This window comes from Phacochoerus africanus, chromosome 11, assembly GCF_016906955.1.
Source record: "Phacochoerus africanus isolate WHEZ1 chromosome 11, ROS_Pafr_v1, whole genome shotgun sequence".
In the NCBI taxonomy this organism is placed as follows: domain Eukaryota; kingdom Metazoa; phylum Chordata; class Mammalia; order Artiodactyla; family Suidae; genus Phacochoerus; species Phacochoerus africanus.
In genome coordinates, this window is record NC_062554.1 from 124,315,611 (window position 1) to 124,330,877 (window position 15,267).

Below are 15,267 nucleotides of genomic sequence, written 5' to 3' on the forward strand. Positions count from 1 at the left end.
CCTCAGGCACACAAGTATTCCTCCATGTCAGCCTCATGTATAGGTATACTGTCATAATTTTTATATTTTTCAATTCTTCTTGAAACCAGAGACGTAGAATGAAATCTAGAGGAGCATGGTGTCATAGAAACCAGTGAATAAATCAATGACTGTATGGAGTATGTAAACTACACATTCCCACTTCTAGATAGATTCTCTGAAAGTATCTGCACACAAGCTGCTTAGGTTTGCTCTCCCCAGTTCTCTCTTTACTGGCTCTAGTGAAAGGTAAAATAAGAAAGGTGGTTTTTTTTCTCTCCTTTTGAGTTTTTCCATACTTCTTCCCTCTTTCCTGTTATATCCCAAGGATTTTCTATTGCTACTGACTGTCCTAGCAACATCCTAATGTTTTAAGTATAGCTTTCTGATCTCCTTCCCCTCCCCCTCAACGTGAACAAATTGTCCCGTGTACAGTGCATTACTGTCAACTAAAAGCACAGAAGTGTGTAGCAGAGCTCTAGCACTTTCTCATCGTGCATAATTGAAACTTGGTACTCGTTGAATAGCAGCTCCCTGTGTCTCCCTCCCTGAACCCTGCAACTTTCCGCTTCTGTGACTTGACTTTAGACACCGCATGTAGGTGGAATTGTGCAGTACTTGTCCTTCTGAGACTGGCTTATTTCACTTAAGCATAATGTCTTCTGGGTTCATCCATTTTGTTGCATATGGCAGGATGTCGCTCTTTTAATGAATTAATTAACTTATTTTTTGTCTTTTTAGGGCTGCACCTGCAGTATATGGAGGTTCCTAGGTTTGGGGTCAAACTACAGGTACTGTAGGTACTGCAGGTACTGGCCTCCGCCACAGCTGCAGCTTTCACATCTTGGCCATTATAAATAGTGCTACACTCAGATCTCTTTAATATTTTGATTTAAATTCTTTATTTAAATTTAAATTCTTTTAAATTATGTTTGTTTGCTTTTTTTGTCTTTTTAGGGCCCTACCTGCAGCATACGGAAGTTCCCAGGCTAGGGATCGAATTGGACCTGTAGCCGCTGGCCTATGCCTCAGCCACAGTAATGCCAGATCCGAGCCGCGTCTACGACCTACACCACAGTTCACGGCAACGCTGGATCCTTAACCCACTGAGTGAGGCCAAGGATGGAACCTGAGTCCTCATGGATGCTAGTCAGGTTCATTTCCACAGAGCCACACTGGGAACTCCTAAATTCTTTGACATTCGAAAGTACTCAGAAGTGGGATTGCTGGGATCATATGATAGTTCTCTTCTTAATTTGTTGAGGAACCTCCACACTGCTTTCTGTCATGGCTGTACCAATTAACATTTTTACCAATACTGTATGAGCGTTTGTTTTTTTCTACATCCTTGTCAACATTTGTGGGTTCTTTTTTAATAATGGCCATCCTAAGAAGTGTGAAGTAACACCTTATTCTGGTTTTGATTTGCATTTCCCTGATGATTAGTCACGTTGAGCCTTTTTTGCATTGACCATTTGTATGTCTTCTTTGGAGAAATGTTCAAGTCCTTTGCCTATTTTATTTTATGTCTTTTTAGGGCTGCACCCGTAGCATATGGAAGTTCCTGGGCTAGTGGTTGAATCAGAGCTGCAGCTACAGGCCTATACCACAGTCACGGCAATGCCAGATATGAGCCACATCTGAGACCTATGGTGCAGCTTTCCACAGTGCCGGATCCTTATCCCACTGAGTGAGGCCAGGGTTCAAACTCGTATCCTCATGGATACTAGTTGGGTTTTTAACCTGCTGAGCCACAATGAGAACTCCTTTTGACCATTTTAAAATTCAGTTATTATTATTATTATTTTTGCTATTGTTGTAGGTGTTCCTTATATACTATGGATATTAATACTTTAATCAGATATGTTGTTTGCACACATTTTTTCCCATATTACAGGTTGACTTTTCACTCAAAGTTGTTTCCTTTGTTGTGCAGAAGCTTTTTAATTTGATATAGTCTCACTTAGCTTTTTTTTTTTTTTTTGTCTTTTTGCTTTTTATAGGGCTGCTCCCACGGCATATGGAGGTTCCCAGGCTAGGGGTCAAATTGGAGCTGTAGCCGCCGGCCTACACCAGAGCCACAGCAACGCGGGATCTGAGCCGCATCTGCAGCCTGCACCACAGCTCATGGCAATGTGGGATCCTTAACCCACTGAGCAAGGCCAGGGGTTGAACCCGAAACCTCATGGTTCCTGGTTGGATTCCTTAACCACTGAGCCACGACGGGAACTCCTCACTTGGCTATTTTTGATTTTGTTGCCTATGCTTTTGATGTCATATGCATGAAATCATTGCAAAGGTCAGTGTCAAGAACCTTTCCCCCTATGTTTTCTTCTAGGAGTTTTATGGTTTCAGGTCTTAAATTTAAGTCTTTAAGCCATTTTGAATTTATTTTTGTGTATGGTGTAAGACATGTCAAATTTCATTCTTTTGTATGTGGATATCCAGTTTTCCCAGCACCATTTGTTGAAGAGACTCTCTTTCCCTATTATGTATTTTTGGCACCTTTCTAGTTTCCATTAGTCTAAATATCTGTCTCTATGCCAGCTCCATACTGTTTTGGTTACTGTACCTTTGTAATATATTTTGAAATCCAGAAAGTATGAAACCCCCAGCCTTAGTCTTCTTTTTCAAAATTGTATTTCTTTGAATCACTTTCATTTATCAATGTTTTATAGTTCTTAGCATATAGGTCTTTTGCCTCCTTGGTCAGGTTTATTCCTAAGTATTATATTTTTGATGTGATTTTTAAAAGTTTTGTGGTTTTTTTAAACTTTCCTATTCTGATATTTCATTGTTATTGTAAAGAAAGGCTACCAGTTTTTGTATGTTAACCTTGTATCCTGCTACCTTGCTGACTTTTTTTTGTCAGTTCTAGTAGTTTTTGCATGGAGTCTATAGGGTTTTCTAAATATAGTATCATATTGTCTACATATAATGACAATTTTATCTTTTCCCTTCCAATTTGGACACCTTTTATTTCTTTTTCTTGTCTCATTGCAGTGGCTAGGGCTCCTAATACAATGTTGAATAGAAATGGTGAGATATCCCATGCTCTTGGATTGGAAGAATTAATATTGTTTGCTATACTACCCAAAGCAATCTACAGATTTAATGAGATCCCTATCAAATTACCCATGACATTTTCCACCAAAATAGAACAAATAATCCTAAATTTTATATGGAACCATAAAAAACCCAGAATTGCCAAAGCCATCCTGAAGATAAAGAACAAAGCTGGAAGCATAACTCTCTCAGACTTCAGACAACACTACAAAGCTGTAGTAACCAAAACAGCATGGTATTGGCATAAAAACAGACATATGGATCAATGGAACAAAATAGAGAGCCCACAAATAAACCCACACACTTAGGTCAATTAATCTTTTGACAAAGGAGGCAAGAATATACAGTGGAGAAAAGACAGTTTCTTTAGCAAGTGGTGTTGGGAAAGTAGGTCAGCCATATGTAAATCAAGGAAGTTAGAACACCCCCTCACACCATGCACAAAAGTAAACTCAAAGTGGCTTAAAGACTTATAAGACATGACACCATCAAACTTCTAGAAGAAAACACAGGCAAAACATTCTCTGACATAAATTGTACCAATGTTTTCTTAGGTCAGTTTCCTAAGGCAGTAGAAATAAAAACAAAAATAAACAAATGGGACCTAATCAAACTTACAAGCTTTTGCACAGCAAAGGAAACCATAAGCAGAATGAAAAGACAGTCTATAGCATAGGTGAAACTATTCGCAAATGGTGCCTCTGACAAGGGCTTAATTTCCAAAACGGAAACACATACACACGGAATACTACTCAACCATTAAAAGGAATGAAATAATGCCATTTGCAGCGACATGGATGGACCTAGAGATTATCATACTAAGTGACATAAGTCAGAAAGAGAAAGATAAATACATCATTTATATGTGGTATCTACAAAAAAAGGTACAAATGAGTTTATTTATAAAACAGAAAGAAACTTTAAAGACGAAAGTGGGAGGAGGGGTAAATTAGGAGTTTGGGATTAGCAGATACAAACTACTATATATAAAATAGATAAACAGCAAGGTTCTACTGGATAGCACAGGGAACTATATTCAATATTCCATAATAAACCATAAAAGGAAAAGAAAACAATTGCTTTGGCTATTCAGTGCCCTTTGTGGTTCCACATGAATTTTAGGATTCTCTTTTCTATTTCTAAATATTTCTACTTAGCAAAAATGCTTAGAACTTTGATAGGGGTTGCATTGAAGTTGTAAATTGTTTTGGGTAATATGGATAGTCTTAACAATATTAATTCTTCTAATCCATGAGCATGGAATGTCTTTCTGTTTTTTTATGTGCCTACATAAAACATGTCAGAACTAATAAATGATTAAAGTTGCAGGATACAAAATCAATGTATAAAAATCAGTTGTATTTCTATACAGTAATGATGAACAATCTTCAAATGAAATTAAGAAAACAGTTCCACTTACAATAGCACTGAAAAGAATAAAATACTTAGGAATCGACTTAACTGAGGAGATGAAAGACTTCCACACTGAACGGTACCAATCATTGCTGATATCCTTTGAATCAAACTTGACCTTTTCTTTTAGGACCATGCTAGATCACAGGTAGGTTAGTCTGGTAAATACATTCAAACGATTATAAATGGCTTACTGGCTTATCCTTCCCACATATGGACCGTGAGTATTTTAACCCAAAAGTATGTGTAATAGGTAATACTGACTGAGCTACCTGCAGGTGAAATATTTTAAAATAAATATTTAAAAATTATAAACTGCAACACCTGACTGCTCTACCAATCTTAAAACCAGCCTTTTTCAGGGGATTCAACATTTGGACAAAACCACATACATTATCAAGTATAAATAGCAAGTAGTTATTCTTGGAAAACCTCTCTGAAGTTTTTCAGCTAGAAAACATCATTTTAGCTTTCCCCACATTGTATACATACAACTTTTCAGTGAGTCTGAGAAGATGCAGTTTAGGAGGGAGTACACTCATAAGGGAATGGAGCTTTTTTTGATCATGTGCTAGATAATTTATGTACATATTCAATCCTTTTTCAAACTCTGTGAGATAGATGTTTGACCCATTTTACAGATAAGGCAATGAAAGCACAGGGAAGTAGCACTCCAGTTCAGTGTTAAAGTAAGCCGGGATTTGAAGCTGCCTCTGGTGGAAGCCTGTTTTCCCCTTACACACCGGGTGGCTAGCTACAGAATTGGTGGAAGAGAGAGGAAGGTGATGAGATCTCAAACTTGAGTGAAGGCTTGTGATTTATGAGCTGTCCTATCCAGAAAGACGTCCTGGAGGGGGCGAGATTGAAGAAACTTCTTGATATCCCTGAAGTGGAAAATTTTAAGGAGTCGTCTCCAAATTTACAGCCAAAAATTAGGTTAAAGTAGTGGTGAAATTGATCTTATGGGTTGCTTAACTGTCCCCAGGTGCATCTTTTATTCTTCAAGATCACTGAATAGGGGTGGGCCGGGGGGCTGAGGTTGGCTTAAGAAGCATGGAGGTAGGTTTCCACACGATTTTGCTCTGGACACTGGGAACACTCTAAACTGGTGATCACAGAAGCATCTAGTCTACGTGAGTTTTTCAAAAACTGGAAGCAACCCCTTCGGGTTTTATAAAAAGAGCATCCCTTCTCTCCACAGTTACTGAGCTCTCTAGGTTCTGGTTGTATGAGAGGAAGGAACTTTGCTGAGTGACTTCAGGATGTTCTCAACGGTTCAAAGATCTTTTTATTTTTCCTTGATGCACCCTCACTCTTATTTATTTTGCTCTCCTGGGAACATCAGCATATTTGATTCTCTAGCTTTTCGGTTCATAATATATTCTTCACCAAAGCCAGCCTTATGCCTTAGCATGGCCATTAATGAGAGGACTTTCTTTAGAAAAAGAAATTGAAAGGCGATTAAATTCATTTAGGGGTGAATAGTATAAAAGACAGGCGCCCTAGACGTCTTTGCAATTGACATGAAATTCTGTTAGGTGCCAAAGTTTAATTGCATTACCATCTGGTATGGGGCTGCTGATTTACTTAATGTGATGACAAAACTCCTCCTGGCGGGCTCGTCATGAATGGCTCTTCCCCGAGGTACTATCCCACTGTGTCCCAGCAGTACAGACAACTCAACCCCTGGTGACTGCTCACAAAGACTCACAGAACGTCGGGGGCCACCGGGGGCCCACTTTCCTTGCTGTCAGTCTCAGCAAAACCCTCTCCTGCTTTGTCCCTTTCCCTCCCACAATGACCAGTTGCTGTTGGATGAGCCTCATCATTGGGTGGAAGAAAGAAGTCCAGGGCAACTTCCTGTTGGTAGTGTGCTGATGCGGGACAGGGGACAGACCTTGGGTATGGGTTTTGGAATACCCTCTGACCAATTCTGTTTTTGTTCGAATGAAACACTTCTGGGCTTCCAGTATTGCCGTTCTCATGGGGTCGCTCTGATGGAATCTCATTCAATAGGTAACCGGCGGATAATTAGACGTTTTAATGATCCCCTCCTCCCATCCTTTTTGCATCTCCCCCTCCCCCTTTATTTCTTTGCGCTAAGGAAGGAGAAACACGCTTGGATCCCTCAGACCACACCCAGGTCGTTTTAGGCACCTGGTCTGTGGCCAATCAGGCAAACCCCGATCCACTTGAAAGGGTGGTTGTCTGCCGATCACCTTCAGAACTGGAGAAATTACCGCACGCTAACTTTATCCATGGGATTTCCGAGAGGGAGCCTGTGCTCCGCAGCACAAACAGGAAAGCCTGACATCACGGAGCGGCGGAGTGGCGTGGGGAGGAGTCTGCGGCGCCCTCGCTCGCTCGCTCGCTCGCTGCGCTCCCTTTGTGGCCGAGCTGCGCGCACCGGCGGCGGCGGCGGCGGCAGCGGGGCGGCGGGCGCGTGTCTGTGTTCGGTGCGCCGCGGCCGCTCGGGGCTGGGGCCGAAGGCGCCGCGGCAGAGCCGGGCGGGGACTGCGTTTGCCTGGAAGCAGGGCGCACCATGCCGCGTCCACACACCGGAGAGAAAACTGAGAATGAAATTGCTTTGGCAAGCTAAAATGGTAACGCGAACTCTCTGCCTTCTCCGAGGCGGCTCTGGTGGGGAATCTTCTCCCGCTTTCTCTGGGCGGGTTTTGGACTCGCTCGGAGTGCTCGGAGCAATCCGGTCCCTTACTTGGGAGGTCAGGCTTTCTCCCTCGGCTTCCTACGCCTTCCTCTCTGCGTGTCTTCTCCCTTTAAACCAAACTTTCTCAGCAGTTGCCTTTGGTGTGTCTGGGGCAGATGTGTGTTAGCAAAGGAAAACTTTTAAGCCAGGAAGACTGTGCGTCTGCGTGAACCGCGGGCACTTCTGCGTCCCGGCGGCTCTTTAAACACAAACTTCAAGTTTAGCTGGGGACAGCGAAACCTAGGGGGTCCCGCTGCACAGACTTGATGTGTTGCCTTTTCTGCACTTGCCAGATGATCTGTCGGAAATAAAAACTTTATACCTCCCGCTAACTTTTTGGGTTCCCAAACAATGAGAGGAAGAAAAAAAAAAAAAAAAAAGACATGCGAAGCATTTCACTCCAAAGGAGCGAGCACTCTTGGCATTTTAAACACTTGTTTTGGCAGTGTTTAAACTGTAGTTTGCTCAAATAACGGAGCCACTTAGAAAAGGGCAAACTTTTCCTGCGAATGACTTATTTCTCCTCGCACTTAAGGAGGAAAAGTTAATCAGGACTAAACCACCGTTTCTTTAAGAAGGGGGAAAGAGAAGACTTTTTAAAAAACCATTTAAGATATGTGAGCAAGTCTAGTAGGAAAAATAACTAAATGGGAAAGTCCAGGACTCCTGATACCACAGGAAAGGGCTGGGGGCCAAGAAAATCCCCGCATTCCCTCTGTTGCAATGTGTCCTGTGTTGCTCTGATTGTGATATATATATACATATTTTTTGAACAGCCCCATCTTTTATGTCCCGAATGCTGTTGTAAGCAGCTGGGATAGATTGTGGTTAGCAGAGAGGAAAAAAAAAAAAATACTCTTTTTCTTTCTTTTTGTCCCACCCCCTGGCAGAGCTCGATTCAGGACTGGGGTGAAGAGGTAGAGGAAGGAGCTGTTTACCATGTCACCCTCAAAAGAGTCCAGATTCAACAGGCTGCCAATAAAGGAGCAAGATGGCTAGGGGTGAGTAAAGCTGGAGAGACTGTGAACTTTGGGCTTGCAGTGTCTGTGTTCTGTGAATATCATTATTTAGCAGAGGCAGGCTTTTTTTTTTTTTTTTCCCCTCGCCTTTCCTCCTATCATCTCTTCTCACCTTAAAAAAGGAAACTACAGTGACCAAGTGTTTGCACTAGCAGTACTGGTCTGTTTTCCAAAGTATCTCCCTAGGTTTGTCAATAATTCAGAACCTCTTGGAAACATCTTGAGGTACTTGGCAAATAGAGTGGGGATGGAGTGGCAGAATGTGGCACAGAATTACAGGACCAGAAAATAGCCCAGTGTTAGACAAGAGCCATTTTGCCCAGATGGCACCCCTTCCTCTCCCTGTCTTTCTCCTGTTGATGCTGACATCCCCGGTCCTACTCCCGTTCCTGTACCAAGTATCTGGAATGCTTGGGGGGCCTGACATTCCAAATCTGCTTCCTATGGTGGCGGGGATGGCAGATTTCCCATTGTCACCTCCTTTCCACAGCCCACGAGGAGGCAAAGGTGTGCTTTGTGCCCATGACTTCATGTACAGTGTGTGGAGAATGCTGGGTCTTTGGAGAAACACTGCTTCCATAAATAAGACTTTTTTTTTTTTTTCCATTGAGATTTGGGATCATGCGAGTTACTCTTTATTGCCTAATGGATCCTTCATCACATCCCAACTGAAGGGGGTGTGAGGAACGAAACGCTTGGGCAAACACCCTCATGCAAAGAAGGAAGGAATTCTTCATCTGGGGCTAGAAGCAATGCTCAGGGGGCGGACAGCCTTGAGAAGGAGCATAGTGGCAGGCGAATAGAGGAGGGTGGGGTGTGGTTTCACGTGGTCTTATTCTGGCCCCACTCAGGCTTCACAGCTGATGGGCTTGAGAGCTGTGAAGATTATGCTCGGGCGTCCTGTCTTTACTAGCTTCATGTTTCAGAAAATTTTCAGTGTTTTGAGCAGCATTCAAAGGTGGGGTGTGAAGGAGGACAGGAAGCAAAACTGCCCTGGACTTCACGTTAAGACCGAGACAACATGTGACTTGCAATTCCTGGCGTTTAAGGCAGGATGCCCGGCAGCAATGGTTTCCTCTGCCGCGGGTTTACTGGGCTGCTGACACGGGCGGTCGTTGCTTTGGGCTTCCCCGGCTGTTTCAAGTCAGGCGTTTCCTGCTCTGTACTTGGGGTTGAGGTACCTACCACTCACCAGGGTGGTAAACTGTTAGGGACAGGTGTAGCCTGGAAAGCTAGAAACCTTTGCTTTAAAAACCTGAGGTTTTGACTTTTCAAGTGGGTACTTAGAGTACGATTTGGAAATTAATTAGATGTATCACCAGCAGCCTGATAGGAAAAGCAGAACTAGTTCTGACGGGGCATCACTTTGTTTTTGGTGATCGTGTATATGCATTTTGCTTACATGCGGTTTTGATGTGGTTTGGCCTGAGTATTTCAAAATGATTCACAAGTTCTGAAGCAGCTGCCTTCAAAAGGGTCATTACATTTTCTGATGCCAGGTTCTTCCCCTCTTTATGATGAGACCGATGTTGCTCTGGTGACAGTTTTAGTTTTTAGCCAAAGGCAATAGCAGCAAATGAGCAAGTCGTGGGGACATGGACAGGTTAACTCCGCAGGTCCCAAATACAAGTGTGGTTCATGTAGATGCTCCCAGTTAGTGATTGTCACTGACTGTTCCGGTCACCGGACCCCTCTTTTCTCCCCCTCTCCCTGAGTTCTCATATAGAGTTCAGGGTTGGTTCACCCCGGATTTAGGAGTAGAGCTAAAATATCAAAGAGGGAATAGGTAAAAAGATGGCCTCTAGTTGGTGGAGGATCCGGCCCTCCTTCCCCCCATTTCAGCAAAGTTTGATTTGCTGCCGCCCCCCCCCCCACCCCAGTCGTTGAGCGCCAGTTCCTAGGGACGCTCCAGCTCTGATCCCCCTTGTTTTCTTGTCTTAGGTGTCCTGTTGGGAAGCACTGTTTTTGTCCTTGGAAATTCCAGGCTTAATTAAATGTGACTCAACCAGTCGAGCCATGGCAATTACAAAGCCTTTTTCTTTAGGCCCGTGAGTGGCTTCTCTATGTTTGTTTTCTGATATTCCTTTCCAAACTTTTCAAAGCAGCTGGTTTTATTTATTTACTTATTATTGAATGTAGTGGACGTACACTATCCTGTTAATGTCAGGAATGCTGTATCATGTGACGTTTGCATATATTATGAAATGATTACCACGATAAGCCGGAAAACCATTTGTCCCTACACAAACTTACTGCGCTATGACTGACCGCATCCCTCATGTTGAAGCAGCTAGTTTTAGAGTGAACTAGAGACTGAGGTCAGGTGAAGGTATATCGAAATATGACGACAGTGTACAAGGAAGGTGGTATTGTGATTATCTCTTTTTTTCCTACATAAGGAAACTAATGTCCAGGGAAGTTCAATTGCTTGCCAGAATCACACAGCTAGAAGTGGTAGAGGCTGGATTTGAACCCATATGTTTAGTTCCTTGCTGTTGGGAACTGCCTAGGACCTTAAGGCTGTTTCCCTAGCAGTGGAAGAGAACACTGACTCAGAGGAGCAAGGATGCTGGAGTTCCCTGGTGGCTCAGCGGGTTAAGGACCCAGCATTGTCACTGCTATGGCTTGGGTCACTGCTGTGGTGTGGGTTTGATCCCTTGGTCCAGGAACCTCCACATGCTGTGGGGGTGGGCAAAAAGAACAAGGATGCTTAGTGTGTAGTTCTCCCCTGAGATTTTGCACCGGGGCAGGACTTGAGCCATCTGCCTTTCTTTTCTTTGATCTTTTGAATGATAACTTGAGCTGCAAGTTGAGATATCTAATGTGAAGATGTGTGTCTTGTTAACAAGCTCTGCATCTTGGGTGCATGAAGTACAGTGCACCAAAGATGGACAAGCTTGGGAGTTCCCGTCATGGCACAGTGGTTAACGAATCTGACTAGGAACCATGAGGTTGCGGGTTCTATCCCTGGCCTTGCTCAGTGGATCCGGCGTTGCGGTGAGCTGCGGTGCAGGTCGCAGGCGTGGCTCAGATCCCGCGTTGATGTGGCCCTGGCATAGGCTGGTGGCTATAGCTCCGATTCAACCCCTGGCCCGGGAACCTCCATGTACCACGGGAAGCGGCCCTAGAAAAAGACAAAAAAAAGATGGACGAGCTTGTCTAGCACCGGAGGGCGGGCCTGGCTCTCGCTGCATGTCTGTAAGTAAGGCTTAATCAAAAGGCCTAAGGGATGAGCACAATGTATTTTCTAGTACTCAGATCACAAAATAGAACTATGATTCAGTTTGGGAAGAATAGCAAAATAATTTCATGCACGTCCTTCAATGTGACGTGTGATACAGTTCAAAACAGTTAGAACATTGCTTTTGTTTTGTTAAATTTTGTGTTCAATTGATCTCTTTTGAAGTAAAACCCCTCTGTCTTTGGTTGTAAAATATACAACTGATTGTGGCTCAGGCTGGCTTTATGGGTACATGCAGCTGCAGCTTTAAGTGAGGTTATATTGGGCAACTTTGAAAAACCAAATATTATTGAAATACTAACCCAATTTTTCCTTTACAATAACATCTTAGACAGGGATAATTTTATCTGGCTGCTCAAAGAAAAAATGGCTCTGATTATGTCACAGAATCATAAAATCTTAGGATTGGAAGAAACCTTAAAAAGTAATTTTATCCAACCGTTCAATTAGCTTGTAGAAAAATTTCCAGTAGTTTTTTGGAAGAGCAAATGGTGAAACATTGTCATTTTTCTTTGGTTCCAGCATTGTGGGTGTACACTGACAATTTAAGAAAATGTCCGCATCCTCTGGAAGCAGGAAATGTGCCCTTTTAGGAAAAATACTCAGATGGTCAGAGGAAAAAGGTCCCACTCTCAGGGAAGGGGCTTCAGTGTCAGGAGCCCACTTGACTGTTTTCAGAATATGGTGGCTGCAGGGTCCAGAACAGTGTCAAACCCAAGATAAATTCAAAGTGGGGATATTTGTTGGACAAGCAGGATTCTTAGGGCCAGGTCACCTCTGCAAGGTTTGTGTGGGAGGGGAGCCGTCAGGGGATAGTCACATGGCTTTTCTTCCTGCACGGCTGTGGCTCTGCGGCCCTTAACAGTGGGGTCCCAGTGCCTCCCTGCCCTTCGTCCTGTATTTATCACACTGTCTCCCCCAGAGGCTGCGTTGGGTGGAGTTGAAATGCTTGATGGCTGGGAGGCTGGTAAAGAGAGCAAAACAGAAGAGGAGAAAGCAGAACTGAGTTAGAAATCAGAGGAACCGGAACTCTGTCCTAGAACTTAGTGGGTTATCCGAGTGCACTTGTCACATCTGGATGGAGAGGTTTTCCTCACGTGAATACGCTGGCCGGGTTGACGCCGCCGGGTGTTTTGGTGGCATTGCTGTCCCTATTGGCTTTCAATGGCATATATCCTCGAGTTTTCAGCCACCTTCACTTCTGGGATGCTTCTCTGATCTCCCAAGTCTGGAGGGAGGTACCCTCTCCGCACGTTCCAGAAGCATGCTCTGTCCCTCCGTCATGCATTTACCTCATTCTGTTGTAATTGCCGGTTTGTTTGTATTTCCTATTAGACTGAAGTGGGGGCTATGACCATCTCGTTGGCAGAAACTCTGTAAATGTTTGTTGAATGAACGGATCAAGTTTCATGCCTTTTTGGGGAGGCGAACATGGTCTTGATAAATATGAATGTATGGTTGCTCCTCATTTAAAACCAAAGCAGCATGAAGATGTTAGCTCGTAAAAGGAGGGCACATGGGAGAGAGAAAAGCCAATTAGCTAATGATTATAGCTCTCTTACTTCCTGACACAAAGCAGGACATAAACAAAGGTAGTGATTATTCATTTTGACAAAAAAAAAAAAAATTCGTGGCAGTGAATTAACTAGACAGTCCCCCAGTGCCTTTTGAAAGCAAGAGGTCCAGCTGTATTGAGTGTTGGAAGAAAGCAAGGCCGTAAGGCCATGCACGAGTTAGAGGGCTGGCAGGCATTCCCCTTACGTGTGGTTGGAGGGCTCAGGAGCCAGGTTTTAGAACTGTAAGGAGAGAAGCCCTAGAGGAGCCCTCAGTTTAGTTTGTCGTCCTTGTTTTCATCTAGAAAAACAGGCCCTTGGGTTGTGTTATTCCTGTCTATCGGAATGTTTAATTTAGGCTTTAGAAAGTAAATTTCAAAATTTAGCAACCATCTGTAAATGAACCAACTGGTATTTTTCATTTTGACCTTGGGAACATGTTGCTAAAATAATCCGATAGGACAGCCTGAGGCCTACACCAATCAAGAAAATACGGTACATTTCAACTGCCTGAGCCATCCTTCTTATGTTGGAGTGCTTTCCCTGCTTTCAGAACCTTTTGGGATCTGTGTAAGGAATATCTAGCTTGTAACCCAAGAATATCCATTTCAGTTCGGCAATCCAGGAGACTTGAGCTCAAGGTACATGTCTGCCCCCAGGGAATACTAACAGCGTAAGTATGAGGCACATTAACTCCTTATTCTTTAAGTATACATTCTATTAAATTAATATCATATTCTTATTTCTTATTTCTGTGAAATCATTTAAAAAATGTCCTAGAGGAGTTCCATCGTGGTGCAGCGGAAACAAATCCGACCAGGAACCATGAGTTTGCAGGTTCGATCCCTGGCCTTGCTCAGTGGGTTGGGGATCCGGTGTTGCCATGAGCTGTGGTGTGGGTAGCAGAGGTGGCTCGGATCTGGTGTGGCTGTGACTGGTGTAGGCTGGCAGCTACATCTCTGATTCGACCCCTAGCCTGGGAACCTCCATATATGCCGCAGGTGCAGCCCTCAAAAGACAACAGAGAAAAAAAAATGTCCTAGAGTTTTAAATTTAGAAAGAAAAGGAGAGCAATAAAGTCATTAGGGTGTCTTTTGCCTTTAGCTCTTAGCTGGACTTTGCCGCCTCCCCATCCCACTTATTTTAGTTGCCTTCAGTCGTGGCGTCTGCATCTTTTTATAGTCTCCCTTCTATGTCACCTGAATCTTGTGGTGACTATCTTATACATTTTAACATTAAAATATGCAGTCATAAGGAGTCCCCTTTGTGGTTCAATGGTTAATCGAATTCAACTAGGATCCATGAGGACACGGCTTTGATCCCTGGCCTCGCTCAGTGGGTTAAGGATCTGGCGCTGCCGTGCACTGTGGTGTAGGTCTCAGACATGGCTCAGATCCTATGTGGCTGTGGCTGTAGCTGTGGTGTAGACTGGCAGCTACAGCTCTGATTTGACCCCTAGCATCGGAACTTCCATATGCTGAGGGTGTGGCTGTAAAAAGCAAAAAAACAAAAACAAACAAAAAAACCAAAAACAGGCAGTAATAAGCTAAAATAAGTAAAACATTTCAATTTCTACTGTGAAATGTGATACACTTTTTATAGAAAAAAAAAGGAAGATTTCTGTAAAGGAAGGTTAAATGGGGGAAGATCCAGAATGTTGATTTATTCCAGGAGAGGCGATCAGCTGGCTCCGTCCGGTGTCTGGGTTGCTGATGGGTGTGGCTGTCCCCACAGAGTTGATTTGATGGCTGGAGTTTGGGGCAGTTTCTGGGTTGTTTGCTAAGTGAAGCATCCGCTGTGAACTCCCTGGCTGCTGTTGCCTGTCTCCGTATGGTTTTGTCATCTGCATTTGAGTCTGCTAACCTCGCCTTCCGTACTCATCGAGAGCCTCCTTGATGCCAGACACCACGTTAAATCTTGGGAATCCCACGCAAAACAAAACACCCCTCGTTCTTAGGGAAAGCTCAGGTTGTAGGGGAGACAGAAACTGTGAGCTGATTATAGTATATTGTGGTGGGGGGACCATTGCCACAGGAGAGATCTCCCTTGGGTGTTAAGGGAGCCCCGAGGGTGGCACGTAAATCAAATGAGAGTGGGAGTGGGCACTCCAGGAAGGCTTCATGGAAGAAGGGCCCTGAAGAGGAGAGTCGATGGATGAATAGGAGTTCAAGGAGGGTGTGTGCAGTGATACAGTCCTGTCAGAGCAAGGCTGGGGAAGAGCTGAGAGCTCGTGTGAGGCTCAGCCCGGGG

The 15,267-nt window shown here is 43.8% G+C and overlaps 1 protein-coding gene across 2 annotated transcripts in view; it reads left to right on the forward strand.

Annotated features, from left to right (window-relative positions):
* Positions 1–15,267, forward strand: part of RGL1 (ral guanine nucleotide dissociation stimulator like 1) — a 291,186-nt gene that overhangs the window by 144,305 nt on the left and 131,614 nt on the right. Inside the window, exons 1-2 of one of the 2 annotated variants that reach the window (XM_047754301.1) lie at positions 6,857–7,100; positions 8,095–8,205. In XM_047754301.1, coding sequence (XP_047610257.1) covers positions 7,074–7,100; positions 8,095–8,205 — 138 coding nt within the window. In that variant the 5' untranslated portion in view covers positions 6,857–7,073. Of the gene's footprint in view, positions 1–6,856; positions 7,101–8,094; positions 8,206–15,267 lie in introns of those variants that run through there. The other variant, XM_047754302.1, reaches the window with a different exon arrangement.